Genomic DNA, 23,021 nt, shown 5'->3' with positions numbered 1-23,021 from the left:
TTCTGCTCAGGTGTCCAATTCAGAATGTGGGGGAAAAGGTTCTAGTTGATGAGGTTGAGTGCGTTCTTGGAAAAGTAGATGTCAAGATAATTGCCAGTAAAACTATTTCATTTTTGAAATGGAAGGAGTGTGCGGAGAAAGACAGTTGTCAAGTCAAGTTAAGACAGTTCATCACTAATGGTTGGCCTCAGGAAAGGAATATGAGCGAAGAAATTAGATTTTTTTTTACAAGATTAAAGACTAGCTGTCTAATGAAGGTGAATTGTGTGCTTCACGGGAGAAGACTCGTTCCCCCAAGTTACTTAAGGAAGCGCTTGGTGGATCTTGAGCATCAAGGTCATGTTGGCAGAACCGGTACAAAAAAAAGGGTGCATGATTTCTATTGGTGGCCGGGGATGGACAATGAAGTGGATGCGTGTGTCAGCCAATACACAAGTTGTAGTCAGGTCAACAAATCCCTGTGGGTTTATCCGGCTCCACTGTGCCCAGCTGTATGTCCCAAAGGCCCATGGGAGAAGTTGGGTGTGGATTTTATTGGTCTCATGTTAGATCTACTAATCTGTAGGATATATGCTTTAGTATCTGTGGATTACTAGTCCAAGTGGGTTGAGTTTAAATTTATGAAGAAACCTAATACAGAGGTAGTGGGATTGTGGTCATCGTTGTTTGGGAGGGGTATCCCCAGGTTATTGTTACTGACAATGAAGTGCAGTTTAAGTCAAATGCCATGCAAGAATTTATCAATGACCATTGTATCAAACATCCCACTGTGGCCCTGTATAGTCCTCAGGGCAACGGGATGGTACAAAGGGTTAGCTGCATGTTGAAGGAGACTGTCCAGATAGCATTGGCTGCTGGGGTAGATTTGAAGGGCTGTCTAAGATAGGCTGAGAAGCTATCTTAATACTCTGCATTCTTCTACAGAGGTTTTGCCTTTTGTTTTGCTGAGAGGCAGACATTCATCTTACGATTTATCCCCTGCATCAGTTGTTGATAAGACTGAAGCTAGTAGAAGAGTGTTGTGAGGAGGTGTGATGCAAGGTGAGTCCTTCATCTGTCGCTGGAAGGGTATGCAACATAAGGAATACCGTTCTTCCCACATATTTACATGAATATGTCTTGTATTAATTACTTGATTTTATTACTTTGAATATGAATTGTTGCTTTTTTAAAAAATTATTTTGTTTAGGCTTTTTAGTTCATGAATATTAGTTACTTCTGTTTAGGTCTGTTAAGGGGGAAGATGCGTTGTGGGTTGTTTACTCGAGTTCCATTTGCAATGGAATCATTTGTTGGAATGCTGCCACGGTAGTTCTGGAAGAGTGTTCTAGGGAGATGGTTAATCTACTTTGGATGAGCTGCTTGAAGGGCCGTGTGTGGTCTGTCAAGAATAAACCTACCTCGCATAACACAAGTCTTGTGTTGTTTAGTCACAACATATAACTTATAATCCCAATGCGCCTACATCAGCCTTCGCTCTCAAAGCATGCCCTATGGTAATTTATTTATTTAATGCAATTTTATATAGCGAGTACTTTACCCGAAGGTGTCAGACGCACTTTACAAAAGGACCAGTTACATTACATAAAGACTTCAGAGTACATAAGTTACATAAAAGATACAAACAGAAAAACTCTAAATTCACATTAACATGGTAGTAAGTATAAACGTCTACTTCATATTCTAGGGGTTAGAGTTACATATATACAACATACACTAGATAAAAGATAAAAACAGATAAGTTCTAAAATCACATAAGAATGGTAGTAAGTACATAAGTCTTCTACAGATACTAGTGGATAGAGTAATTTCTCTTTAAGTAGTAGCTACAGCTGTATTCCCAATGTAGATCCTGCACACTATGCTTCTTGGCACTGTGGTAGATGACGCTTCCTGTCGTCTTAATATCACTGCAGCAATCTTTCACTCACTGGTACAATCTCTGTTAATTGTATCCCATTTAGGGCAGTGTAACCTCCCAAAATGTTTTTCTTTGTGCAGCATTAACAGCTCTGATGCACCCAAGTTACCTCTCGGAAGCGACCCGCGCAGTAGAGCTGCGCCTGCTGGACGTGGAAGATCTCGTCCATATACGGTGTGCGCTGCTCCCGCGTCACCCTGGAGTAGATGAGGCAGGAGAGGAAAAAGCCCCCGCTCAGCACCGCCGAGAAGAGCCAGTCCTGCATCATCCGCATCCTGGAGCCTTGGTGCACTGGCAGTGAGGCCAGGACCCGAACTTGAGTCCGGCCCATCTGTACCTGGGCTGGGCAGAGCTTGCTGCAGCGGTACTGTGAAAATGCAAGAAGCCTGCCATCAACTCGACCAAAAGGGTCGGCGCCATCTTGGAAAAGACATAAGTAATACCAACCATGAGTACTTACAGCAAAAGTGGTAATAGAGATGGGAATGTAGAAGACGAATTACACAAATGTAAGCCTTCGAGCCACAACCCTCCAAAGTCATGATAAAACCAGTTTCATAACAAAACGTAGGCATAATAATTATCTTTATCTATATTAGTCTTAGTATTGTATTTTCGAACAGAATATTGTAATTTGCTGGACAACTGCTCTGGATGCTGTCGGACATAACACAAGGCTTCTTTAGCCACTGTACACGTTACGATCAGCATAGTCCAGGCAGGGCTGTATAGCCTACGGTCTTTCTACTGTGTCTATCATTTTCACTCGCAGTCCTTTTTCCCTTTTCCTGATTGGAAATTTCGTGGAGGGATCTTTTCAGCCCTGGTCCTCAGCACAGCAGTTGGAGTCCGAAGCGCAGGTCAGTGCAGGGTCTAACGGGGCCACCTCAGTTCCTGATCGTTCGTTATAGGTCATATATTGTCATTTGCACGGGTACTGATCTACCTTTTCTACAGACCAATCTGTGTAACGAAGTGGTCTTTAAACTGTTTAATGTCCCGCCCCCTTGCAAAAATAAACACCCCCTTCATTATTTTTCTCAATTATTCTATTAAACTTGCATTGTTGAAATATGTCTAGACTTATTTAAACACTGCATGTATGTTCTGTTATCGTTTTACATATGGAATCAAATACATGATTGCCAAACATACTATTCTGGTCAGTCAGGTCTTACTAACTTGTAAAAGTATCAACAGTTTGATTATTAGGAACGGGGGTGAGAGTTTTGAAGAAAGGTTGGAGTCCTTCCCTTTTGACACCTTCTTCCAGCCAGGATATAAATGACAAATAATGTTGGTGATGGCCCATGTTGGCACTGTTGTGGGCATAATGCCTTTTTTGACTAGAGCTTGGCACCACCCCCTTTGATCACTTTAGGTCCCCCCCTAGGGGGGCCTGCCCCTCAGTTTGAAGACCCCTGGTAACATATTGGGAAGTGCACCATGTTTTGAATTGTTGTACCCTTCACCCATTGTAATTTTTTACCAAGTGTCTTGCATGCAATACACTATTGAGGCCAGTAGATAGCACCAAATTCAAATTAGAGCTGTCATCTAGTTTCTGGTCAGAATGCTGTTGACTTTAGGCATTTTTGGCCTTCAGTCTTGCAGATTCTGTACTTTAGTTCCTAGGAGCTACTGGAATTATGCTGTAATCGAGGACCATGTTTTGTGACAGGGCTGACTAAACTATGTAATAAAGAAAGGAGCAAATGACACCGATTTTACACAGTTTAATGCAAATTATGCACCATTTTAAGTGCCACAGTCGGTGCCATTATAATGTAGCTCTTTTGAGTTTATAACATACATTGATACATGTGAAGCTGAAATCTGAAAAGCAATATTTGAATATCTTGTGGAATCGAGTAGGCTGACAGACTTAATGAGCGGATTAATAAAGCACATGGTTGGCTACTAAGAGTGTGTCCTGGTGCTAAAAGCAAAAAGATACGCAACCCAATCACAGAAACACTATTCCCTGGAGGAGGAGAACGCGTTCCCATATGTCTTCTAAAGGCAGCCTCAAAAGGACTCCTCCAAAGTTTGCATGGGAGCTTGTTCCATGCTTTTGCGGAAAGGAAATGAAAATGCTCTGCCATCCTTCCTCATGCTTAATGCGGGGGATGACCATCAGCACGACAGATGCAGAATTTAGCACTCTAGAGGGGCGATAGGACACAAACCTTCTTGGAAGGGAGGCTGGACTGGCTTGAAACACTGCCCTATGAACCAAGACAGGGAATCCGCCTCCTGACCGGTCAACCAGTGTAAGGAATTGAGAACAGGAGAGATTGAAATACAGTTGGGCAAGTGCAAAATTAGCCTAGCAGCAGCATTTTGAACTACCTGAAGGAGACCTCATAAGGCTTCTGATACTCCGAGAGAGAGGGCAGTCACGTAATCTTGGCGCTATGTAATCAAAGCATGGATTACAGTTCTCCGGCAATGTAATGGCAGGAGGAAAATACATTTTCGAAGAAGACAGAGCATCGCAAAGCATTGATCCACTACATTGGAGATCTGAGATTGCATGGACAGATGATTGTTCAGCTTGATGCCCAGATTATTAACCACCAAAGCAGGAGGAGGGATGGAGGCGGTAAGGCAGGGGGCCAGATGTCTTCTCACCAGTTCGATGTGTGGGACCCAAACAGAAGAATCTCCTTTTTATCAGTGTTACATTTAAGCTGACTGCTCTGCATCTGCTCAAAGACCGCATGCATGCAATCCTTGGAAGTAGATTCAATCGAGGCCAAGGGTTCCTCAAAAGCAAAAAGCAGTTGGGTGTCATCAGCATATGAGATAAATTTACAATCAAATGACTCCACCACTGAGGCCAAAGGTGACATGAAAACATAAAAATGGGTGACACTCAGTGAGGTGTCTTGGGAGACACCTTGATTCACTACTATACCTCCAGAGACGAAAGGTTCTATCCAGACCGACTGACTTCTGCATTCAAAAAAGGACTTAAGCCAGTCTCATGCTGTACCAACCAAACCCAGTTTAACAAGATGATGTAAAAGAATGGTGTGGGGGACAGTATCAAACACAGCAGTTAAATCAAGAAGTATGTGTGACATGTTTTTTCCCTGATCTAACAACCATTTAATATGGTCAGAGATATCCAATACAGCAGTCTCCGTACTATGACAGGGATGGAAACCAGATTGACTCGGGTGCAGCAACTTGCCCTGCTCCAGATATTTAGATAGCTGATCATTAATCAGCTTTCCAAGTATTTTGGCGAAGGCCGGCAACAGATAAATAGGCATGTAGTTGCTGAAGATGTTAGGATCAAGAGATGGTTTTTTTGAGGAGAGGAATCACTCTGGCCAGTTTCCAAGTGGCTGGCATGGTGCCGGAAGTCATAGAAAGTTAAAAAGTCTGTCAGCAATGCAGGAGGGAAAGCATCCAGAGGGGATCCCGAATTACACTTTAAAATTGCCTAATTTGATTGCTCAAGGGCAATTGGCCTAAACTGGTCGAGCTTACGAACTATATCGTCCGTCCAACAGGCTCTCATAAAGAGCAGGAAGAGTCTTTAGGATGTTGGCAATCTTAGTTTCAAAGAATGCCGCCAACCTAGTGCATTTTTCTTAGGAGGGAACGTTTGCCCTATGGCAAAATTTGGGAAAGAGGAAAGATTAAGCAATCTGGAAAGTAGTGTGGGAGCTGTGAGGAACAGCATTGATTTTATTCTCAAAAAGGAAATCTGTACCTGTTTAATACAGGCATGGTAGGCTCTAAGGGCAATTTTACAGGTAGATTTACTATCGAGAGAATAGTCCCTGCTCCAAATTCTCTCAGGTTTTTTACAGGCTTCTCAGCAGCTCAAGTGATGGAGAACCAGGTGGCAGACTGCCTCCCTCTCTCTCGCCACTTGAAGGGGGGGTTAATGCATCCACAGCACCAGCAAGCCAAGAATTGACAGTTTCAATGACCTGGCCAATACCCTTCATTATAATTCATTCATTCGAAGTGCATTTTTTTGTTTCAACAATAACTTTGGCACCATTTGCTGAAACTGCATGAAACTTTAAAAAAAAATTAACCCACCTTAGCTCCTTAAGGAAAGTTTAGCTCTCCTCCATCACACTGGGTCCAAGAAAAAGGGGGGATCCCAAATGTGTGATTTCCTATGTTAATTCCCATAGGGAACTTTGCTCTCTAATACAGATCAAGCATTTGCAATGCAATAGGTCTCGCCTTTGCGAGACTTTGAGCTACTGGCATTGTAAATCACAAACCTTTTATGTATGTTTTGGTTTTGAAAACATAAATAAAAGGCATTGTCATTGACAATGCCAATAGCTTAAAATTTTGCAAATGCAAGACCTATTGCATTGCAAATGCTTGTTTTCTGGATGTGTGGACTGCGAGACCTATTGCATTGCAAATGCTTGTTTTCTGGATGTGTGGACTGCTGAAGGGAGTAAGCAGAGTTCATTCCGGTTTGGCTGATGTGATCACATATTTTCAGGTAGTGGATGAGACATGCTACAGCGTGGAGAATACTCTCAAGGGTGCCAGTGTGGAGTCTGGGAGCCACGGAGCAGTGTGTTTCCACCATCCAGATGTGACAGTGCAAGGGCTTGAACAGCAGTTTTGAAGTCACTTTGTGGGAGAAGTGGTCTCGCTTACTTTAGTAGCAGAAGTTGGCATGATGCTGTATTTGGTTTCTTGGCAAAGAGTCATCATAGAGAGCAGAAACACTGACAGCATCTGAAACAGTGACAGCATCTGAAACAGTATCATAGAGAGCAGAAACACTTACAATACCTAACAGTATCATAGAGAGCAAGGCCACTGACAGCATCTGAAACAGTATCATAGAGAGCAGAGCCACTGACAGCGTCTGACAACAGTATCATAGAGAGCAGGGCCACTGATAGCACCTAACAACATTATCATAGAGGGCGGGGCCACTGAAAGTGTCTGACAACAGTTTCATAGAGGGCAGGGCCACTGACAGCGTCTGACAACAGTATCATAGAGAGCAGGGCCACTGACAGCGACCAACAACAATATCATAGATATCAGAAACACTGACAATACCTAACAGCATCACAGAGAGCAGAAACTTTGACAGCACCTAACAACAGCATCAGAGAGAGCAGGGCCACTGACAGAACCTAACTACAGTCAGAGGTGGCCTTTGATAGGAGTACGCCCTGATTGGAGAGAAATTTGGCGCTGTTGCTAGTGAATAAAAAGAGGCATCGGAGGGGGGGCTTTTGTGTTCACTTGTCAGTCCCTGGCTGAGCAGTGAATGGCCTCTGAACACAAACATCTATGGTCCTCCCCCAGCTCACCTAAATCACCCACAGCTCACCTGTGTCTTGCCGATGGGAGTGTTGCTGTTGTGTTTCTGCGGGAGTCAGAGTGAGAAGAGAGGGCAAGGAAAGGGGCTAATGGGGTGTTAAAAATCCTCTACGGTATGATAATGAAGGAATAAAACCAGTTTAAAGTGGCAAACCTAACTAAGGAGGACACAGGACACGGACAAGTCTGGAGCAAAATAAGAGGGGCGCTGCTGTTGGCATAACCTTAATGCACACATCTCCTTGCGTCCCTCTGCAGATTGACGCCCTGGGCCTGGCCTCAGTTCGCCCATGTCAAAAGCCGGCCACTGACCGCGCCGAAACACGATACCACAGCGTGCAGTATCACTCACTGGGCTGTACTAGGGTAGCACGGGGAGTCGGGACCAGGCCAATGTCCGCCGATGGGATCCAATAGGTCAAGTTGACAGAGGCAAGCCGAGTCAAGGTTATTTAGGCTCCTCCACCCCGGCAGACCATGAGGCAAATTTTGATTAACTACTAAATACTACGCGTTCAATCTAACCGTATGTAATTGATTGACGCTGACACTATTGTGCGCGTTTATTTTTCCTTTTTACTTTATCACCTTATTTTAGGTCTTTGCACGGAGTGGTACACATGGGGCTGGTCCCCATGCGGTCCTGAAGAAGAGGTTTAGGGGATAACCTCGAAACATGTTGGCTTTCAATTTTAGGGACTATTAGCACATTATTACCTAATTCCTCCCTTTTATTAACCCCCCTTTTTATCCTTTACCAACTAGGAGCACGAATAAACTCATTTACGCTCACTAGCTAGGTAATTTTTAATTAAACCCACACCACTCCCCTCTCACTGCACTACACATAGTCTTCACTAAATAGTGCTCCTACCTAACTGTCGCATGTCGCAGCACGCCCCAAGCAGTAGATGCTTGGGATGGCCCCAATGATGAAGCATGTCACCTAGGGGAAACCTTTGGTGAGTGAGGGGACTCAAGAAAAGTATTTTCTTTTCTCTATTTGAGGTGCGTCTTACTCACTAAGTAGACCCCTCCCTTCCCATCTAGCTAGGTTCTCTGATCCCTGATGTCGGATCTTTTTTTGTGTTTCCTACTGCAGTCAAAAGCTTTTCCCTCAGTTCATTCATTAGGGATTATTAAAATAATTGGGTAAAATTGTCATTACTTGCAATGCCTGCATATGGAAATCGGAGGCTGAAAGATGACTACAGCCCTGCCAAGAACCACGCATCATGCATTAGACTAACGCATTTTGGTGTGGTGGTGCGCATCACTGCACCAAAATGCATAATCATGCATTTATAGCACCTCATGAAGTTGCTGACAAATGGAATGGGAGCGTCGCTATTAGAGCCCATAGCTCAAAGCACAGACAGCGCGCCACTCCGTCAGCCCACAGTGAGTGAAAGACTGCACTACACTGTGCAGAGCAACTGCACTGCTCTGCTCCGGTGTTTAATTATTTATTTAAAATGATGCATCTAATCTACCAGGTGGTGGTTCCGGTCGCTCCGGCCAGGCTGGGCTGAGATGTGCTCACACTGACTGCAACACTGAGTACATTTACCGCCCAAGACAGAACATAATTCATTAACTGGGTGGCGCGAGCGGTCAGAAGTTATGTTTGTAAATTTAGTTTTGAAGCCGCCACTGCTCGCACCGTTGCTCGTGCCTCTGCACTGCTGTGACCGGACCAAGCTCAGTTCGAGGAGTCATCAGTCCCAGCCCCCTTTGGGTTTTTCTCTAGTGTTCTGTAGACAGAACTAAATGGTAACCGCCTTTAATTAACTTACAGCCTCCTCAAATGAAAGAAAAAAAGATACATTGTGATTCTCAGGCGCAATCTAGCCACAACCAACCAGTGCTGCTTCTTGCTGCATTCTGCCATCCTCCTTGGCTATAAAGAGATGCAGCCTCCCAGGAATGTTGATGCAGCATAGCTCCTAGTGCAGGCCTTCCAGCTGCCTTGTATCTAGGAGGAAGTGGGAAGGAGAGGGTAACGGAGGGGATAGGCAATACTTCCATATCATGAGGGGCGCCGGCAAAATCAGCTCTAAAACAGCACAGTACAGTCACCGAGCCTGTTGTAACACACTGCACACGTAAATCTTCAAACCCCATTCTAGCACACTGCACAGTTAAACCTAGAATATCCTGCATAACCGGCTGCTGATAGATCCAGATAACTAGGCTTTAGCACACTGCATAGTCCAAGCAGCAAACCCCCTCTAATACACTGTACATTGAGACCCAGCAAACCCCCTCTAACACACTGCACACATAGATCTTCAAACCACTGTTGCTCAAATGTATGTCATTTCTCATATTTATGTGTTTCCCTCATCATGCTTGATTTTGCTCGCAAGAAAGTGTCACTCATAGTCATTGAAATGTCACTCATAATTATACTAAAGTTATGAAAATGTAACACACAGAAATCTGAAACCTTGGCAGCCGTGTGACTAGGTAACTTAAGTAAACTGTTGTGCCTTGTGTGCATTGTTTCTAGTGGATTTTGATCCATTTGAGCAGATTTTTTTGTGAATGTAGCAGATGTTGTATTATGTGACAAGTGAGGTAATCTCTATGCAAAAAGCAGCTTCTGAAAAACTAAGGCAGCCTAGTGACTGTTTATACTGTAATAGACTTTTATGTTAAAAGTGCAGCAAACACACTAATTGAGAATGTTCAAATGCTGCACTTTTCCAACCAAGTCTGCTCACATCTTTTAGCAACACACGCACACAATACACTGTGGTGCTTTGCCACTGTGTAGTTATAGTGAGGTCAGAGTTTCCTTTGGAAGAGCATTAATTGTTTCTTTATTGACGTTTTCGGCATTTGACCAATCTGAACGAAACTGTCCGCCTCGGCTTCTTAATGGAAAGTTTAGTGCTGATCCGTCAAGCGTGGTCAAGAAAACGAGGACCCCAAAAGTGCTATTTCCCATGTTAATTCCCCATAGGAAATTTTGCTCTCTGATTCGTAAAAAACAGCTGAATGGAATTGCATATAATTTAGCCAAAATGTAAAACTCTACACAGAAACCTTGCTTTTTGTAATTAGGTGTAAAATCTTTCTGCTGTTCTTGAGAAGTTAGCAATTAAAGCATTGTTTTGGTTTGGCATGAAGGGGTTAATTCTCCAGAAAAAGTTACGGATGGTTGGTTCTGCAAGAGTCCCACAGTACCCAAAAATTCCAAAAATAGGGCCTTCTGATTGGAAGCTTTTTCTTCAGTCAGACATTTCCTTTCTTTCTTTGTCTTTATTTCGGTCTCTTGGACTATAAAAGAATTACAGAAATATTAAAATTGTTAGAAATGGTAAAATAGTGAGTTACAAACAATTGACCAGAATATAAAACAATCATTCAGTTGATAATAACTTAATACATTGGTTACGACTGTGCCACATTGCTGTTAAAAATTTTGCAACTGCAAATACAATTGGGGCCGACAAGTCTCTTTTTAAAATCCTGTATGCGGGAAGGTACCGCCTAAAGCCCAAGTTTTTAAGTAGTGGAACAAGCCAATAGTTCCTTGCTCTTCTGTATGCTGGACAGAAGAATATTATGTGCAAGTCACACTCCCTCGGGTAAGCACAGGCTGGACATTGTAATGTAGTCTCGGAACTTGTCCAGCGAGCAGTATGCGCTTTAAGAGGGAGGGTACTATACCGCCATTGCATGAAAAGCTTTCTAGTAAGCGGGGGGCCTATGTTATCATATACAAGCTCTAGATGGTATGAGTCTTTTGACCCCCAAAATTTTCCCGTTAAAGACTTCTCCTCTGTGTTAACAATGTGAGCGCACAAATGGTACTCGTAATAGGCTTTAGAGAGAGACTTTCGTGAGGTTCTGGGGCAGGTGTTTTCAGGATCCAACCATAGATTCTGTCTACCTAATGCCTCGCATATTTGTTTGATATATCTCAGCCAAGGAATCCGTGCGGGATTACAAAGCCGCATGATCTCCTGAAGCTCAGATCTATATTTAGACAGTTCTGGTGTAGACCATAGTTTTCGCCAATACATTAGGGGCTTAAGGCCCAACTCTTCTGTAATTGGTCTAAGGCCTAGATCGAGTCTAAGGGGTAGGAGGGGGGTGCTAGACGGGAGGCCTGTCAGTTGCCTGACAAAGTTATTCTCAGTGACCTGCATGGTCTGGGTGGCAGTATGCCCCCATAATTCGGCTCCATAGGTCACTGCCCCTTTTGTCTGCGATCTATAGATTTGCAAGCGAGGGGAGAACGGCTGAAAAGTCAGTCCTCGGGTCATCCTTGATAATCCTCCTATCATTTGGGTCAGTTTCAGGTTCGCCCTGGTACGATGGGAGTCCCAGGTCATGGACTGGTTTAATGTTACCCCCAGATATTCAAATGTGTGGACCCTCTCCAGCCAAGAGGGCCCAAGGGTAGGATTGGCGCGTGTTGTCGGGGGTGGGTTGAAGATCATATACTTGGTTTTAGAAGCATTGATCTCCAAGCCACGAATCGCGCAAAAATTTGCGAATCCATCAAGGATCCGTTGTATACCCATGGGGGACTTGGAAAGCAACAGGGTATCATCTGCAAAAAGAATAGCGGGTAGCCTCGTGCCTCCATGCCTGGGAGCATCAGTATCTTCTAGGGCGTTCAGATGACTGATCACCCCGTTGACAAAGAGGCAGAAAAGAGTTGGTGCCAGCACACAGCCCTGTCTAACCCCCCTGTCAACGGGGAAGCGGTCTGTGAGAATCCCTCCTCTCCCACACCTCACCCTTGCAAAGTTCCCCAGATGCAGTCTTCTCAAAATTACTAAAATGTCAGTTGGAAGGCCAAGGTCCTCCAGAACAGCCCACAATTTGTCCCTGGGCACTAAATCAAACGCGGCACGTTAGTCAACAAAGACCGTGTATAGGGTGCCGCCCTCTATTAGCACAGTCTTCCAGTGAATAAAATTTAAACGAAAAATCTGGTCAATAGTAGAAACACTTCTTCTAAAGCCAGCTTGATATGTACTCATAATTCTTGATTCCTCAATCCAGTCTTGTAAATGATTGAGAATGAGTCTACCAAATAATTTTTGAGGAACATCAATGAGACTGATTGGTCTATAATTGGCTGGAAGCAGAGGCGAACCCTTTTTAAAAATTGGGACAATCTCTGCGCCCAGCCAAGTATCGGGTAGCTCCATGCCCTCCAATATAGAATTAAACAGAAGCGTAAAGTAGGGTGCCCAGACTTCTGGTTCCTGCTTGAATAGGTCTCCCGGAAGGCCATCCAGGCCCGGTGCCTTTCCTGACGCCAGACCCATAATAGCTGTTCTGACTTCTTTAAGTGTAAATGACAGTCCCCGCGAATTAGCAGTTTCTACCTGGACAGGATCAGCTCCAGTCCCCACAGGTGACATGTATAGGGACTGGAAATGGTCTTGCCAGGTCTTAGCTGAAATATTAGGTTCTACCGCGGAGACCAGCGCCTCTGTGCCTGTATTTGCACAGCGCCAAAATGTTCGCGAATCTCCACATACCAAGAATTTCACTAGTTTCTCCCATTTATGGTGCTCCCATTCAAGTTTTGCGTTCTCAATTAGGGATTTATATACCAATCTTCTTTCCCTAATTTCTGCCCGACCCTGTCCTGTCTTGATTGCGATCAGAAGATCACTTTTGGCATTCCTACATGCAGAATTATACCAAGAGGGACCAGGAATAAACTCGTTAGCCCTTTTGGATTTGCTGGTAAAAATTTCTGATGTAGATGTGATAAGATCTGCATGTAGCTGCCCCAGCTGATTAAATAATCCCGGAGTGCTACCTTGCATGTTTAGGGCTTGAGCCTTCTCTAACATGGGAATAAGTAGGGCATATAACTTGAATATCGGCCCTTGTTTGGCTGCTAAGTTCTCCCACTTTATTCTGCGTCTGTTGTTTGAGAGTAATAACCCACAATCGGGTGTCTCCCTATTCTTCTTCCTAGACTCCGGACCAGAGTGATAAAGCTCAAGCTCCAGAGCATTATGGTCGCTATCTTCTCTTGGTATTACCCGAAAGTCACTTATTTGTGACCACAGGGCCAGTGGGACCAGAATATAATCTAGTCTTGATGTTTTATCCTCTCTGTGGAAGGTGCATCTTGGGGGGATATCCGAAGGTAACCTTCCATTGCAAGCCCTAAGCACGTGTTTTAGAGTGAGGGATGTGATTTGTAATGCCAGAGGGGACCATACTCTTGGGGCCGGTAGATGGGACGATGGTATGGACCAAGCGAGGTCCTCCTCCTGAGCCAAACCATCCAATGATCCCAAGAGTGGCTCGAAGTGGCAGTTCAAGTCACCTCCTAATATATAAGGGGTACCCTCCAGGATTACATTAAGGGCAAGATCGAGCTCATCAATGGTGCAGGATTCTTGCGAGATATTAACTGGCCTCGAGTAGACATTCAATACCAAAAGGCAATGCGAATCTGGCCACTCCAATAATACAGCCAGAATATCATCCGAATTTAGTGGAAAAGGAACCGCCCTACAACCTAGATCTGTGGCTATCCAAATTGCGAGATCCCCCGAAGGGCGGCCTTTGCCACCCCATTTTGCATTTTTGGAGAAAACGGCAAAGCCAGTACGAGTAAGGTCTTCCCTCAGCCAAGTTTCTTGGAAGAGGCATATATCCTTATCCTCTACAAAAGTATTCCAAGTCGGGCAGTTCAGTTTGTTAGACAGACCCGCCACATTCCAAGATAAAATATTAAGAAGGGGCAGTTTAGTTATTTCGGATTTGGGAGATGAGAATACAGTGACCATAGAATGGGCCTTCGAGTTGACAGTCAATTCATCCTGTGCTGGTATCGCCAATGATGCAATGGTTGATGAAATAGGGGCCGCCGCACAAAGTTCCATATTGATTAATATCTGCTTGGCTCCATTCCTCTGTATGGGGGTATCTAGCTGTACATCATGTAGTGAGGGCCTTTTGTGGCCCAACACCTCACCTGGCCCTAGCCTACCCAGTCAATCTACCATATCTAGATGGCTGAACCTGTTATATGTGTGAAAATAATCATCCGGAGTAAATCTAGAGTTAGGGTGCGCTTTCATTTCGTTGGGCCTCCACCTACGACCCCTTCTAGGCACGAGTTCCCAACCCTCCTCTTCTCCCTCAGACCCCACCAAGGGGTAGAAAAATGACAAGGGGAGGGATTGAATGGGCGACTCGTACACATTCCGGGGCCAACTACATATATGCTTGACAGTAGCGGGGTCCCTGAAGTTAATCACAACACAGTCACCCTGGATAGACTTCCCAGTGGTGCCTACCCAAGGGGCTTTTCTCACCATGAGGACCTCGCTATGTGTGCCCTCTGGAAGGGGTCTGTTGATGGACAGCCAGTGAATAACCTTGTTTTTTAGTGCCCCCACAGGTTCTCTAGCAGGAGGTTTTAATTCAGGGATGCCAGCTAGAATCACTACATATGGAATGGCCTGAGGTGGTAAATTAACTATCCTATGCAGTGGATCCATCACCAGTGCCCCAACTGGGGGTGCAGCCAAATCTTCTTGGGGATTTATATTTGCACATGTTGGATTACATATTGATGGAATTTCTAGTGCAGGTACAGGGGGTTCTTGCGTTGAAATAGGCTGGGATAAAGGTAAACCTTTTTTAGGGAGGGACATAGATTTAATCTCGCTCTCCTTGTTAATCGTGTCACTAGGTGTCTGCTTCACCTCCGCTATATGTGTAAGTCCCTTATGAATTTCAAGTAGGAGTGATTCCATCTTGGATATGCGATCCTCCAAGGGATTAAAAATTTCCCTTAGGAGGATTCGGATATCCGAGAGGGTGGGGGACTCGTTCCCTGATATAAGATTTGAACTGGGAGGTGACTCAGGCAGGGTTGTGGTAGGTGGCAGCCTATTTTTCCCAGGTTGATTCGGCAACTTAGTTTTAAGGATCTGGTGAGTAGGTTTGCTTTTAGAATTGCATTTGGGAGCATTCACCTTACGCCCCCCTGTGGGGCCAGCCTTTGTTTTTCTTTTGAAGATAGCTCCCTCCCTCTCCCGCTGTGGCGACTGAATGTTAGAAGTAGCTCTCTCAGTAGTTACATCAGTAATGGGGAGGGTCATTGTGACACTAGGTGGGAGCGAGGGGGGCTTGACACAGGGGAGAGGTAGAATACTTAACTCCGTGATGGCAGACATATCGCAGTCAGTGGTAATTGTAGTGGGGCTGCACAGGTCAGCTGAATCAGGAGTACCATTTGTCCCCCTAGTATCTGGCAATATGGGAGCGCCAGTGTGTCCAGGCGTAATAGCAAGTGCAAGGGGGCCTAGTGAGGATCTCCTAACCCAGTCAATCTCTTGGGATATTCGCCTTTCCAAGATAGATATTTCATCAATTATAAGCGAACCAGCTTTGGTAAAATAAGTGTCTAAAGTACCTTTAGCCACCCCTGCGGCCAGCGTGGTTCTACTTCTTGTTTCTCTAGCCGTCATTTTCAAGTGTCTCTTCCGTGGCTATGTACAAGAATTGGCGAGAATGGGGGGCCCTGGCCCTGCCTCGCCCGTCCTCGAACGGCCTCAAACGGCCCGCTCTTAGCCCGGTCTTCACACTGCGCTTCGTTCCGCGCGCGTTCCGCTAGCGCGAATGAAGAAGGCAATATTTGTGAGGAGAGAGAGCCAGGGGAGTGGCTGGGAAGAGGACCCAGCTGCGCCGATGGTGCTCAGGGCGCTGGTGAAGCTGGTCCTCGCAGTCCCGCCCTCGAATGAATGAAAGGTCTCTTTCTGGCGTGCAGGCGTGCAGGTACAAAGCAGTGATCAGAACACCCACAGTTTGAAGGCAGGGCAGCAATTTAAATCCTCGAGCGGCTCCCGCGAAGCGGGGGCCGCGAGTCGTTGCCGCGCTGATCAGGGGAGTGGCTGGGAAGAGGACCCAGCTGCGCCGATGGTGCTCAGGGCGCTGGTGAAGCTGGTCCTCGCAGTCCCGCCCTCGAATGAATGAAAGGTCTCTTTCTGGCGTGCAGGTACAAAGCAGTGATCAGGACATTTCAGTACGGTACCGCAGTACGAATGATTCTGATTGACTGACAGCAACTCTGAACAAAATGTTGCTGATGGTGCCATTAGGGGATTTGTTCTCGGATTCCTGAAAAATTGAGAAAGCCCATAAGGGAGCAGTGTAAGTACGTAGTCCTAAAAGGACACCTCACCCCTTTAAGACAGATTAAAAAAAGAAATAGAATTTAGGATACTTGTCCTGCAATAGCAGCACCCCAAAAAACAGCCGGACCCTACGGCCACCCACCGTTTTTCAGGCTGCAGGGGGTTGCTTCCTGTAGTGGGTTGGATAGGGGGCTAACCCACCACTTAACACTGACAAAGGCTGTATACCGCTGTAGATCGGCCAGGTACAGGAAGCTTGGTCGCAGACCAGGCCCTGCGGCCACCCCCTGCTATATACAGACATGTTAAATTACATCATCCAGTCATTGTGACAGCGCCCGATAGGGTGTGTAAACATGAATTTATTCATCACGCTACACCTGTGACCGATTTTCTATCACTTGTCACGTGATAATGGACATAACTTTTGACCACATAGTATGGCAAGTCACCTACATTTTGTGACTGTTAGCCTGTTTTTACTGGTGTTCCCCAACTTAACAAATCTCCTTAAACTTTAAAGTGGTCACCCCTTTTTTAAACCTTGAACACCCTCCAAATAATAGTTCTTTTACAATTCACCATAATGTGATCACCCTCTTTAAGACTTCATGTGACTCACAGTTTTAAGACAGAAGGTTGACAGGTATGTATGGCAAGACACCTTAGTGAATTTACCACCAACATGACATCTGCTAGGCGCTATAGACAATCCTCTGTAGTTTTCTAACACTACGCACTTTCTTGAGATGATCTCAATGGCATACAGCCTTAGAGCCATGCTTACTACTCCAGTGTGGGTTACACTACCTGTAAGGGGCTCATCATTAGAATATTACCAATCGGCTGTCAGGGGTTTGGAATTTAATAAAATATCTACTTGTCCATGGGACAGCTTGCTTCATAAATCTACTTGTCCTGTAACAAAATCCTCTTATATCTTTGGGGCCACACGGTGGGACTACAAATTATGGCAGAAACGGCATTATATAAAAGCTCGGATAATGGCTTTTCTGATTATGCCAGAGCTCATACCTTAGTAGGGTTTGAAGACTAGCAATTCCATTATTTTGCCACCTTTCTGCTGATCTACATACTGCTGGAGGTAGCGGTTAGCAACAGTTACCCATGGTTGGTATGTCCTTCTGAGTCTGAGCAACCCTACTAGCATGTTTTATGGATTTGCATCAGTGTGTGTCTAATATTTTCTCATACAGAGAAACGTTGGAAATTTCCTCTTGACAAGGGAAGAACTGAAACTCCTACCAGGGTTGGGAAAAAAGTGGTTAGTGGGAAAGTGAACTTCTTACTGCTCAACAGATTTTCACATGAGCAAATCTAGACATGCATATTTGCCTGTGCTAAAATGCAGTTCAGAGATAGTTTCTACAAGTATTATTTCCTGACCTACTTATGTAAATTCTTGTGAATTCATGAAAGTTGCAAATCTGCACTAATGCAAGGCAGTGGTTAATTTGTAAAAAGCATAAGTGCTGGGTGCTCATGACTCACTACTAACCATGAAAGTGGGGAGAGGATGTGGTGTAATGGATAGAGCTTCTGACTTCGGAGCTGGGGAACCTGGTTTGAGTCTCTGTATCGGTTCAACATCCTGTGATCCTGGGCAAATCACTTAATCTCCTCATGGCTACCATAAATGAATATGTCCTGGTGCTCATGAAAAGCGCCGGTGTTGATGATTAAGTTCCAGTGCTGAGCACTGGAAACCACCAGTTAAAAGTGAGCACTGATGCAAGAACATACCATGGAGTGTACTTTTGTGACTTTCTTTAAAAATGAATCCCCTATTTAGGTTTGGCATTAACCAAGACCTTTTTTTTCATTACAATTTTCTCTCTCTCTCTCTCTCTCTCTCTCTCTCTCTCTCCATCTCCATCTACTGGGTGACTCCGCTGTGAGTAACGGCATTCAGCTCTTTCACAAGGAGCATATTGGCACCCAAAGTAGTTTTGATCACTGTGTAGGACTACTGTGGCAATGTTTAAGTTTTTTTATTCCAAAAATATTTTTGCTTTTACCAACGTTTGCTCTAATGACGAGGGCCTGGCAAGTGCCACAAAAATATAGTTTACAAAAACCATGTCAAAAGAAGACACCCATTGATACAACCACAAAGCTGAACACCAATGTCATGTCTATTGGCTTTGTCAGTGCTTGTTTATTTTCATGCTTCCTATAATTTTGTGTTGAAACTGGTTACACTGTTTTTCCATTATGAATATTTTTTGGAAATGCTAGCTTGCATCAACACATTTTACTAAATGATGTTTCAAAGAAATGGCACCTAAAATGTCACAGTAGTTAAGCAAAACTTTTTCTAGTTGCATTTTTTATGAACATTTTAATTTGAAAGCAAAGAATTATCTATCTTGCTTTCAAGCTCTTGCAGATTACTGAATCTAATCCTAGAAGCATAAGCCTCATATTAAACTTTGTACACATTTTTATACTGGAACCACTGTCTGTAGTTGTCTGAACTTACATTTTCTTAGAGCGCTCACCCTAATAATAAAGGCTTTGTGTTAATGAACTATAAAAAACATGAATACAAGTTCAAACAGCATTAAGATATGGACACAAATATTATCTTAACTGCAGACAATGCCCTTTCCTGATCCATAATGTGTTAATGTAATCTGATAGCCAAAGCATTTGTGTTGCAGGGGTTTGGGCCTACTTGTCGCAAGGACAAAATAAACATGAAAACTTGTTACCCTTGATGCCAAACAATATGTCCTGGGTGGCGGGCTATAGAAATTGCACACCTCTGTGCAGTGCCTCAAATGTTCTGCAGTATTTTGGAAATAAACATCCACGCCTTCACTACATATAATTTGTCTAGAGTACTGTGTTTGAACATGGGCATATGACCAGACATCTAACAGAAGCTTTGGCTTGTCTCACAGATGTTTTTTCAACAGTCTTTGACTTCAAGCCACAACCTACTATGACATATATTTCTGCAATACAGATCTGGTATGCCTAGAGCCTTTATCTTGTTTAACATGGAGTACTACATTGCACCACGAACTTTACTGTTTTTTGTTTATGCTGCACCGTTTAACTTTCAACATTCTCAACCGCACTTGCATCCAGAGTTTACGCTATTTCCATTCTATGCACCCATGCGTGTACACATAGTCACTCAATGCTACACATGACTATGATGTCATCAATGATGTAATTTAGCATATCATGACTGGTATAATATGAGAGGTCATAAGCACTTCATGGTGGAGCACAAATTATAGTTAGCTCATTAAACTATAATTTGTTAATATTAGTGTTTTTTTGTTTTTAAATAGTCGCTTTTATCTTATTTCAATACCTAAACATAACGTCCCATTAGAGAGAGAGAGAGAGAGTGTGTGTGTGTGTGTGTGTGTGTGTTGTGTGTGTTGTGTGTGTTGTGTGTGTGTGTGTTGTGTGTGTATATTACACAGCTGTTGTCTCCACTCTTTAGTTCAGCTGCACTTCCAATTGAAAAGGCATTTTTTGATTTGCCCTGATACGTGTTCCTCCTGCACTAAATTGGGCAGTCAAATAGCGTAGACATCTAAGGTCTGGCATGCCGATTTTCTTGCAGATCTGTTCAGGGATACAAATTAAGCAGGGGTGAACAAAGATTTGTTTGCCCATTTTAGAACAAGGCCTCGTGGGTTTGAAAGGAGATATGTATATGTATATTCACTGAAAAAACCATAGGTTTCACACATGTTATAGTTAGCGGAAATTTTACTGATAAAAAACCAGTGAAATTGCCCCGTTATAGTTAGTGCTGGCAACTATAACTCACGCGACCGCAATCCTCTGCTGATGCTAATACTGTATTTAGACACTTATTTGCCCATGTCTTCTTCCATACATTTTTAGCTATACATATATTACAGATATTTTTTTTTCATAAAGACACATATGTCATCAGCAGAAGATTGCGGTCGCGTGAGTTATAGTTGCCAGCACTAACTATAACGGGGCAATTTCACTGTTTTTTTATCAGTAAAATTTCCGCTAACTATAACATGTGTGAAACCTATGGTTTTTTCAGTGAATTTGCAAGGTTTTTTAAATGCTAATTCCTAACTATAACGTGTGTGAAACCTATGGTTTTTTCAGTGAATTTGTACGGTTTTTTAAATGCTAAGTTACTTTACGCCATTCGAGGCGTGCGCGCCCACTTAACGCAGTTCGTTCCGTGCACGGTTTTTATCAACTTTAATAAGCCCTGTACATTCGGTGGCCTTCGGCCACCAAAAGCACAGGGGGTGGGGTCAATGTGGATAGTGTTTTTTTTATTTCGATTTTATAATTTCATGTTGCCAAAATTTAGTTTTTTTTACCTATTAATAAGCCCTGTACATTTGGTGGCCTACGGCCACCAAAAGCACAGGGGGTGGGGTAAGTGTGGATAGTGTTTTTTTTATTTTATTTTTTTTACCGTACGCTTACGGTAAGCGTACTCGGCGAAATTGCCGAAAAAAAAATAAAACCGTTTTTGCTCTTGGGGGATGTTTGGGGACACCCTCAACATGACTATGTGGGAGGGAGTTGTCAAAACAGCCCCGTAACATGTTTTTGGCCATCTTGTTTGATAAACAACACAGTGCGAGAGACAAAATGGCGGCCGCCGCTTCCTGGTTTCGGCCGATTCGAATGTTTACTAAGATCTAAGAGCCAATCAGAATCGCGCTCGCGCACGCCACCGTACGCTTACGGTAAGCGTACGGTAAGCGTACCGTAAGCGGGCTCAGATATATATATTGATTTAAAGGCTATTTTCTCAGAATCTACTGAACAGATTTACACCAAACCTACAAAAGGCACTTCCTTGACCTAGGGACTACCTCTCTGCCAAATTTCTAGTAATTCTGTTCAGCCGTTCGGTCTGTAGCTCGTTCTAAAGGTCCTATGGAAAAATGCATGGGAAAAACGCGTTTTGGGACCCCCCTTTTATCTCAGCCCCCGCTTGACGAATCCCCCCGAGACTTTCAGGGTAGGAGCGGAGCGTAGCGCCCCACCTATTTTGAGAAATTCGCGAGGATTCATCGACCGGCGCCAAAGTTATTCAAAATAGAATGTTGAGGTTTTCCTATGGAAAAGGGGTCCTAACTATAACTACCTACTGGCGACCGCCAGTAGGTAATATATATATATATATATATATATATATATATACGGTGGACTGCATGCCTCTACCCACCACGTTCACCCTCCTCCTTTCCCTGCCCTCTGTTTTACTTCCCCAACCCATGCCATTCGTGTTGCTTCTGCTCCAACCCATGTCCACATGTTGCTCCCCCCACCCTTTGTTCCCTCAATCTCTACCGCCCTCGGAAGCCCACCTACCATCTCAGACCATGCCAAGAACTTCGGCATCGTACTCGACTCATCACTCACCAAGAACCGACAGGTCAACGCCGTCACCTCCAGCTGCTTCAGCACCCTCCGCATCCTCCGCAAGACCTTCAAGTGGATCCCTCCAGAGCAGGGTTACTCATAGTACGACCCGCGGGCCGCCAGCGGCCCGGCAAGCCTTCCTCGGCGGCCCGCGGATCTTGCAGACATCCTACATGTGATTTAAAAAAAAATTAAATTGTGTAAACACTGCCGGTTGCAGCAGCCTGGACTCTGAGACTCTGCTCTGTGGGGGCTGGGGGATTCCAGTGATTGTCAAAGTGGAGATGCAGGGGCCTAAGAGGTGAAATACAACAAAGCTTTATTAACATGTAAATGGTCTTTTAAAGACCTGTGAAGTACTCGGATGTGGCTGTGTGTGAGTGCTGGGAAGCTGTCTCAGGGTGGCTGTGTGTGCGCGCTGGGAAGCTGTCTCAGCCCAGGCTGAGGGCTGACACACACGGGTGAGATGACAGAGGGTGACGGAGAGGGGAGACCGAGGGAGAGGGAGGGAGACCGAGGGAGGGAGAGAGACAGGGAGAGATAGAGGGAGGTAGACCGAGAGAGAGAGACGGAGGGAGACAGAGGGAGGGAGATGGAGGGGGACGGAAGGAGGGAGAGGGAGAGAGAGAGAGAGAGAGGGACGGAGGGAGACAGGGAGGGAGACAGGGAGGGAGACGGAGGGAGACAGGGAGGGAGACAGACGGAGGGAGACAGACAGACGGAGGGAGGGAGACAGACGGAGGGAGACAGAGGGAGGGAGAGAGACGGAGGCAGGGAGACGGAGGCAGGGAGACGGAGGCAGGGAGACGGAGGCAGGGAGACGGAGGCAGGGAGACGGAGGCAGGGAGAGGGAGGCAGGGAGAGGAAGACAGAGGGAGAGGGAGGGAGGGAGATGGAGGGAGACAGGGAGGGAGGGAGAGGGAGACAGGGAGAGGGAGGGAGAGGGAGGGAGGGAGAGGGAGGGAGACGGAGGGAGGGAGATAGAGGGGGACGGAAGGAGGGAGGGAGGGAGACGGAGAGAGAAGGAGGGTGAGAGACAGGGAGACAGGGAGGGAGAGAGAGGGAGACAGGTAGGGAGACGGAGGGAGGGAGAGAGAGGGAGACGGAGTGAGGGAGAGAGAGGGAGACCGGGAGGGAGACGGAGGGAGGGAGACATACGGAGGGAGAGAGAGGGAGACAGGGAGGGAGACATACGGAGGGAGAGAGAGGGA

The 23,021-nt window shown here is 45.0% G+C and overlaps 2 protein-coding genes across 4 annotated transcripts in view; one reads left to right on the top strand and one right to left on the bottom strand.

The window, feature by feature from the left end:
- The window catches only part of ALG10 (ALG10 alpha-1,2-glucosyltransferase), a 67,230-nt gene extending 64,887 nt beyond the window's left edge, over nt 1–2,343 (bottom strand). The window contains exon 1 of one of the 2 annotated variants that reach the window (XM_085654089.1): nt 2,031–2,343. In XM_085654089.1, the coding sequence (XP_085510215.1) occupies nt 2,031–2,252 (222 nt within the window). In that variant the 5' untranslated portion in view covers nt 2,253–2,343. The remainder of the gene's footprint in view (nt 1–2,030) is intronic. The other variant, XM_085654088.1, reaches the window with a different exon arrangement.
- Nucleotides 2,344–2,635: 292 nt separating this feature from the next.
- TPRKB (TP53RK binding protein) overlaps nt 2,636–23,021 on the top strand; it is an 83,205-nt gene continuing 62,819 nt past the window's right edge. The window contains exon 1 of one of the 2 annotated variants that reach the window (XM_085654086.1): nt 2,636–2,781. The gene's annotated coding sequence lies outside the window, so the exon portion shown is untranslated. The remainder of the gene's footprint in view (nt 2,782–23,021) is intronic. The other variant, XM_085654087.1, reaches the window with a different exon arrangement.

This window comes from Triturus cristatus, chromosome 4_1 (genome assembly GCF_964204655.1).
Source record: "Triturus cristatus chromosome 4_1, aTriCri1.1, whole genome shotgun sequence".
In the NCBI taxonomy this organism is placed as follows: domain Eukaryota; kingdom Metazoa; phylum Chordata; class Amphibia; order Caudata; family Salamandridae; genus Triturus; species Triturus cristatus.
The sequence above is the reverse complement of the archived record's forward strand: the minus strand, read 5'-3'. Positions and strand labels throughout refer to the sequence as shown.